The following is an 8,267-nucleotide window of genomic DNA, read 5'->3' on the forward strand; positions in this document are numbered from 1 at the left end:
TTATTTCCACATTCATTTTCTTATTATTTTTAAAGATTTTTTTCTATTTTATGTCACTCCTATGAAGAACTGTAACTGCCAAATCATAAATAAATAAAAATATCATAAAATGCACCAAAATAGTATTTGAAAACAGCCTAAATGTAGGCATGAATATAATTTATTTATAGAATGTAGTAGGCTTATTTATTAACAGAAATGGAAAATAAAATTAAAAATTACATGGTAGGCAACGCCCTCCCAAAAATGTTGCAGCGAGGTCGGGCGCCCATCAGACAGATACAGGAGTTGACTGTCTTGTCTTGTCACTTACCTGCCTTCTTCAATATAGTTCACACAAGAGCTTCAAGGGGGACCGAATCAAGCATTATGGTGAGCCAACTTTGGTCCGGGCGACCCAGTTTGGGCAGCCCTGATCTAAAGAAAGACTAACAGGCTCTACAGAGGCCAAATGAGTCTGTTTTTTACTTTCAATAACTGGATGGTCTGAGACAATTTGTTTCAGGGGTGTTTTTCATTCTCACTTTTGTAAAGTGCCTCTAATTTGTGGGATACTTAAGTACAAGAGTAATGTACTTAGTTACATTTCACCACTGGAAAAAGCACAACATCTAAGTACTTAGTTTGTTTAAGTGAACTCAACTTAAGTACACTGAGTTTGGCAGCTTTTTCGACCTATGAATACAACAATAAATGGCAATTTCCTCTCCTCTTCTCTTTTGTTGCACAGCGAACAGTCCAACTTGTCAACTTTAAAGATTATTTGTAAACACCTCATTGAAAAAAAACCACTACCTGTTTCCTTAACCAAAAAAAACAAAAAACAAAGTAGTGTAGTTCCCCCTCCTCCTCGTCCCACACCCTGGCCACAGAAAATGGGCTTCCTGTCATTCGGTGACTCCGCCCACGCTTGTAGGAGTAGCCAGAAGACTTCTGCTAACCTGTCAGTTGCAGTCACTGTTAAACTCATGTGAATTAGTTAGTTATTTGTCAGTCAGACCCCTGCCCTGACAGGAGGGAGTGTATTTTGAGCCGTTTATTCTATTTGTTCAAACATGGACAGCGAGGGGAGAAAAGTGGTGGTCTGTGACAATGGGACAGGGGTAAGTCAAAATAATCCAAAGTGTCTGTATTGTCCCATATAGTAGCTTGGCAGCCTTTTTTTTTTTTTTGTCCAGTAGATTTTAGCTTGTGTTCTGAATTATCTTCAAGAGTTCTTGATGCAAACATCTGTATTTTATTTTAAAGCGGTTGTAAGAGGGTGAAGTTAGCTTCTGGAGATAACATCTGAAGGGTGTGAATCTGTGCAGCCTGATTCCACATCTGTCTGGACTTGTCACTGTGCCTCTGATGTGCACACACAGCCATAAATGGTTGTCATGCTTTGAACTAAGCAATAATTGGATGAAAAACAGGAAGAGAGACTTGAGGAACTAAAATAATACAGTATTGTGTCATGTAAATGTTCATATCAGAACAGACAGGCATCAGACACGAGTGATTAACCGTACCTGCAGTCACAAACTGGTTGTATTCTAGTTTTTCGCTCCTGCTTGGAATGTATTGCGTCCCTGCAGGCTAAGGAATGTGTCTATGGCCACAAAGACAAGTTGAGACACTACAGTAGGAGGTGTTGTCATGACAGGCAGAGAGGCAGATAGCCATTGAAAAGTAATGTAACAATATATTCAATTTCCCAGTTGTTGCCAAATGAATTACTTTTAAAAATGTAATGAAATTGCAGCTGCATCGTCTGATAAATAAGAGACAATCTGGTAAATGCGTCATGATAATACACTCTGGAACAGATTAGTGCTGACAGATTAAACTCACTGTAACTGATTTATGAATGGAAACTATCCATACACTCTTACAAATAATGGTGCTAACTAGAACCATAAAGGGTTCTTCAACTTTTTAGTTCCTGGTAGAACCTTTTCTAAAGGATCCACTCTGAACCCTTTGGTAACTGTCAAACTAGAACTCAACATGAAGGGTTATATCTAGAACCATCTGTGAAAAGTTTCACCCAGAATCCCTTATGAGATGTTCTTCTGTGGTGTAATGTTCCACCCAGACACCTTCCACCAAATTAGCTCTCCTCCTCCTGAACCGGTATCAAGATTCTTGGAACCTCTGTGCTAGCAAACCAGCATTTCCACCAGTTTGAGCAGAACCATTGTAGAATATGACACTCTCACTTTGATTCCTAAGTTCCCAGCTATTTTTCAACTTTTAAGGTTCAAAAACAATTTATTTTTAGTGAAAATGCTTGTAACAGGGCTGGTTCCATATTGATGGAAAACATCTGTTTGAAGGTTCTATCCAGACCTTTCCACCTTCTATAGGTGCTAACAACCACCCAGCAAAGGGTTGCAAGGATTTTATCTAGAATCCACTCCAAAACGGAGTGTTCTACTGATAATCCTGATAATAATAATACATATATATCATATGGAAGAACCCTTGACCAAAAAGGGTTCTTTGTATGAAAAGGGTTCTTACTGGAATCCTTAGTCTTACAAAGAATCCTTGATGAACCCTTCTTTAAAAATAAGGCTCTTCAGAAGCAGATGGTTCTGGGTAGGACCTCAGTTTTTCAGGAAGAACCCTTTTGGAACCTTTATTTCTAAGAGTGTGCAAAAGGTTTAGTGCAGAAGTAGAATTAATGTGAAGCATTGATTCAGGTCTGTAGAAGCAAACTTTCAGTTTCAGTCAGCAGACAGAAATGAGAACTTAATTCACACACACATGTAAAAAAAAAAAACATTTTTTATTCTCACATCCCTCCACAGTTTGTTAAGTGTGGCTTTGCAGGATCCAACTTCCCCGACCACATCTTCCCCGCCATGGTGGGTCGACCAATCATACGATCAACCACCAAAGTGGGCAACATTGAGATTAAGGTGAGGTTACTTTAAAATGACAAAGTTTCCTGTTCATTGTTCTTTCAAACTTTTCTCCATAAGAAAAATGTTCTCTTCCATCAGGACCTGATGGTGGGTGACGAGGCCAGCGAGTGTCGCTCCATGCTGGAGGTGTCTTACCCCATGGAGAACGGCATGGTCCGCTGTTGGGACGACATGCTTCACCTGTGGGACTACACCTTCGGTCCTGACCGCCTGAACCTCGACACATCACAGTGCAAGGTAGAACACAGCTGGGCAGGTGTTGCACTGTATGCATTTTTTAATTTTTACATAATGTTTAATGACTTTGTATTTGTATGACTTTGTACTTTGAATTTATATTCCCTGTTACATGCAGATAGGATGCAACACATAGGCAATTCTTTAAAAACTGTTTTTGCTCTGAAATATTATTTGAGGAGGTTTGCAAGAAGAACTTGTCTTGTCAAAATCCATTTCTTTATATTGCTGAGCTGTTGTTCTCACATTTAAGTGTGATTGGCACAGCTGGTTCAGAGCAATAAAACCAGTAATGTCAATGGTCAGACTATTTAATGATCACCACACCCGCTGATCTGTATTTATCTTCACTCAGCCCTGTTGCACGTTGCATTGCAACCTGTTCACATTTGCATTTATTATCCAAATTTCAACTGAGCTCGCAAAATATTAAACTGAGGGTGCAATGCATACTTTTGCACCTAATGGCTGGTTTAATTGTGGTGAAAACCCAGGCAATTTGGTAGTGAATGTTGAAAACTCGTCACCATAAGTCAGTTAAATCTGATCGCTAATGTCAATTAAACACTGGCTATGTAATCCAAACGAAAAACACTTGGTTTTAGGTTAAAATGATCACTTGTGAGATTTTTTTACAGGTCTGGGATTCCCTTCTAGGCACAACTGATTGTACTGTATGTTCTGTACTCCAGCATTATTCTCTCCTGACGTAACCTCCAAAAAATCTAAACTTTCCATACCACGCCAGGAAAACCACTATACACAGTAGGCTTTTAAAACATTCACTCCATTTGTATTTACTTTTTTCAGATCTTGCTGACTGAGCCGCCCATGAACCCCACCAAGAACCGAGAGAAGATCACAGAGGTCATGTTTGAGAAGTACCAGTTCCACGGCATTTATGTGGCGATTCAGGCTGTGCTCACTCTGTATGCTCAGGGTAAGACATCAAAACTCAGTGAAGACTTAATGTGTCATAGATTATATCCTGCTAGGTGTCAGTGAAATGTTTTTCTTAACCAAATACTCTTTTGGGAATTGGCTCTGTCTGCAGGTTTGCTGACCGGTGTGGTTGTTGACTCAGGGGATGGTGTCACCCACATCTGTCCAGTGTACGAAGGCTTTTCTCTACCACACCTCACACGCAGGCTGGATATCGCCGGACGTGACATCACACGCTACCTTATTAAGGTGAGCCAGGAGACGCTCAGTTCGGTGTTCAGGATGTAGGTGAAAATACTTAAGTAAAATTACCAGTTACTTTATATTGTCCCGTCACCAGCTCCTGCTTCTCCGTGGCTACGCCTTCAACCACACAGCCGACTTTGAGACTGTGCGTATGTTGAAGGAGAAGCTCTGCTATGTGGGATACAACATTGACCAGGAGCAGCGCCTGGCCACAGAGACCACCTACCTGGTGGAGACGTTTACGGTACGCTGAAGAACAAAACCCCAGGAAAGCATTTTTAGTTTGAGGCTTTGAGCAGCAGCTGGTTAGCTGTTATATCTTGATATTCAATCTGTGTGTGTAAAAACAACAATTTGTGTGTTTGCACAGAGTTACATGGTTTAGGCTAAGCCAAACTAACTAGCTGCTGGCTCTTGCTCAATATTAGTTAGCGTAGAAACATGAGAGGGGAATCAGTCTTTAATCAAACTCTCAGCAAGAAATTTCCCCAACATCAATCCTATAAAGTCGAATAAAATGAAAAATGCCTTTTTAACCCTTTTAGATCAGATCCTTGGTCATATTGTGCATCTGTTTAACAAAAGCCTATATGTAAAAAATATATATTTCTTTGTACTGATATACCTTACACATATGTCTTGAACCAGTTTCAACCACTAATATATTGATATTCACTTATCAATCAATCTTTAGTTAGCTAACTTGCAACAGCTTGGTATGTTGGGTTATAACATGCCCACTTTTCAAATCAAATTCCTCCCAACATCACATCCCGTATGCCTATCCCATTTCACTCAGAAATACATTATGATATGGAAGTTAGATGCCCTCGAAATGCTGTTTAATGTGGACTTCATGTGGACTTTATTGTGGACACTATTTGTAGAATTTAAGCATTTCAGATTTAGGTGCCTCCAACTTGTTGTATATGAAAGTAGTCAACACAAGTCCCAAAATAATCTGAATAATTTGGAAGATGCAACAATCACATAAAAATAGTTTTATGGTTGGTATGGTTACTCTGTTGAAAATTCAGTATATGAACTTGCAGTCGCTGACAAGGGAATTATCTCTTTTCCAAATATATCCTGTGTCATCTTATTGCAGAAAAACCTTTCACAGCAGCGTCTGAATTGTGGCCATAAAACCACCAACGCTGACAATTACATCTAAGTGCATTTAAATATTAATGCTCTTACATTTGCTGCAGCGACATTAAGCTGCTTGTGAATAATCGTATGAAACACCACATAAGTGACCGTTAGCGTGAAAAAATGCCTCTGAAATCAAACATGTTCAGATTTTTCTTCCCTGGTTCTTTTCTCCGGTGCAGCTCCCTGACGGCCGGCAGGTGAGGGTGGGTGGAGAGCGGTTCGGGGCCCCTGAAGCTCTCTTTCAGCCTCATCTCATCAACATTGAGGGAGCAGGAGTGGCTGAGCTGCTGTTTAACACCATCCAGGCTGCAGACATTGACCTCAGGTCTGCGTCTCCTCATTGCAGTTTTCACTAATGTCCTACAGCTACTGTATTAACATAAAACTAAAAGGCACAATGCTTTTTTATCCAGCAGATAAGGAATATAGAATAACAAGGTATGTAAATTTCCATCCACCATCTGTTTTCCTTTGCAGGCCAGACTTCTATAAGCACATTGTTCTGTCAGGAGGGACCACCATGTACCCCGGCCTTCCATCCAGACTAGAGAGAGAGATCAAGCAGCTGTACCTGGAGAGGGTACTGGACGGAGACACTGCAAAGCTATCAGTGAGTCCTTAGATATTTCTGCTTTACTGCAGAGTAAGACAGTGCCAGTTAAACTGTAGATAATCTATTTTAAAACACGGCAGCACCAGGATATTAAATAGTGTTATGCAACTGCCGATACTCTAGAAAACCTTTGCATAAATGTTATAATCCATTAAGTAACAACAATATAATCTGTAGCATAAGCCTAAATGTCAACATAACAGATTTTTTATTATTGTTAAATTAATAAGTGTTGATATAAAAGCTTTTTTTCTCAACCCATCGTCCAGGTGTTTGCTCAGTTCTCATTGGTCTGTTGATGTTTAAACTGCTATTATTCTGAACACTTTTAGGATTTTCGTGTCACGTTGCCTTAATACATAATCTTGACAGTAAATTCTCAACCTTGGAAACAGCAGTTGACAAGACATTTGACCGTATCACACAGTGACTTAGATTAAAAGAAAGTGGACCTGAGCTACTCGTCGCAGCTTTATATTATACTGTAATGTTTATTGCATTTGTTGTAAAAAAAAAAAAAACAGTAATGAATATGTTTTGTTAATAGGATAATTGTGATGATTATTTCAAGAGATTGGTTATTTCTACTGTAGTTTTTGCCGCAGTTGTATGTGGTTAACACAATGAGGGATGCAGAGATTAAAGGATTAAAAGAAAGATGGTATGCACATGTAGAGCACTCTGTTTTAATAACTTTCCCTCTGTTTTTCTTCTCCTGTGTAGAAGTTCAAGATCCGCATTGAGGATCCTCCCCGGCGTAAACACATGGTGTTCCTGGGCGGCGCTGTGCTGGCCAACATCATGAAAGACAAGGAGTCCTTCTGGCTGACCAAGGCAGAGTATGATGAAAAAGGCCTGGGAGTGCTGCAAAAACTGGGAGGTGGAATCAGATAAAAGAAAAAGAAAAAAAGAACACACTTACATCAAACTTATCAAGAAAACCATCAACCAAATATTTAATTTTTTAAGTCAACTTCTCACCTCTCCATGCTGTATTGAAACATTTGTACTCAGTTTACATAATAGAAAAGGAAGCTCCGTCATTCCTGCTTGTGTTGGAACTATTTTTGGATCAATCAATTAGTTGACTGAAAGCAAAAGTGCCAAATGTTCTCTTGTTCCTGGTTTAAAATGGGAACATTTGCTGTTTTCCTGCCCCTCTGTTTATATCATTGTAAAGTGAACATTTTTTAGTTAGAACTGTTTTAAACAAAGCAGTCGATTTGAAAATGTATTTTTCACTTTTTTCTGAGTTTTTTTTAAACTACTTGACTCATTAATTGATATAATAAATGACTGACAGTTGTAGCCTTGATTCCTGCTCAGGTGAGGTTTTGTAACAGCGAAAGGGAAGTATGGGAATTTTTACACACACTGAACAGTTACCATAGATGAAAATTTTATATATGTTTTTAAAACTCTGTGGCTACTAAATCAGCTATTTGAGGGTGCTGTTCTTCTACCATTTAAATTGGGTCTCACTTCAACATCATGTAAGGCTCGCAAGGTTATGGGGGAACACAATGTATAACATTTGGCTGAACTTCTGTCCAAAGAGTTCAATCCCATATCTCACAACATATTGTCCCCAGAGGTCCTGGGAAATATGAGCTATTAAGGCCAGGCATGAGGGACAAAATGAGAGGAGGAAGATTTGTTTTTTAAAAATTGAATTCTGAAAATAGAGTCCAAATGTCAAGAATAAAGTTGAAATGTTGAAAATAAAGATGAAATGTTGAGAATAAAGTCAAAATTTTGGAAGCAAAGTCAAAATGTCGAAAATAAAGACAAATTTTAAAAAATAAAGATCAAGCGTGTCTCAATAAAGTCAAAATGTTTAGAATAATGGTCTCATTTTGAGAATAAGTTGAAATACCTTTTCAAGAATAATGGTATTCCGAGTTTGTTCTTGAAAATATTCTAATGCCTGTCACTAACAGTGAAAATTCAACTTTATTCTCCACATTTTGACTTTATTCTTGAAATGAAAAAAAAAAACATCCTCTCATTCCCTTATGCCCTGCTCTAGCTTCCATTGTAAAAGGGGAGGGGCAACAATGAATAAATAATGTTAATATGTGCCAGTAAACACCAATGGATTGATGTACAAAATGAGAAATATTAAAATTAAGGTCTGGAAAAAAATTGTATTGTTATTTTTC

The 8,267-nt window shown here is 38.6% G+C and overlaps 1 protein-coding gene across 1 annotated transcript; it reads left to right on the forward strand.

Annotated features, from left to right (window-relative positions):
• Positions 1-919: 919 nt before the first annotated feature.
• Positions 920-8,250, forward strand: LOC146305843 (actin-related protein 2). The gene is made up of 9 exons (XM_084711803.1): positions 920-1,103; positions 2,796-2,906; positions 2,991-3,149; positions 3,960-4,089; positions 4,204-4,340; positions 4,432-4,581; positions 5,672-5,817; positions 5,970-6,102; positions 6,829-8,250. The coding sequence occupies exons 1-9, from the start codon at positions 1,056-1,058 to the stop codon at positions 6,997-6,999; spliced, it is 1,185 nt and encodes a 394-aa protein (XP_084567929.1). The 5' UTR covers positions 920-1,055; the 3' UTR covers positions 7,000-8,250.
• Positions 8,251-8,267: the final 17 nt, after the last annotated feature.

This window comes from Lutjanus erythropterus, chromosome 23, assembly GCF_056507025.1.
Source record: "Lutjanus erythropterus isolate fLutEry1 chromosome 23, fLutEry1.hap2, whole genome shotgun sequence".
Taxonomy (NCBI): domain Eukaryota; kingdom Metazoa; phylum Chordata; class Actinopteri; order Lutjaniformes; family Lutjanidae; genus Lutjanus; species Lutjanus erythropterus.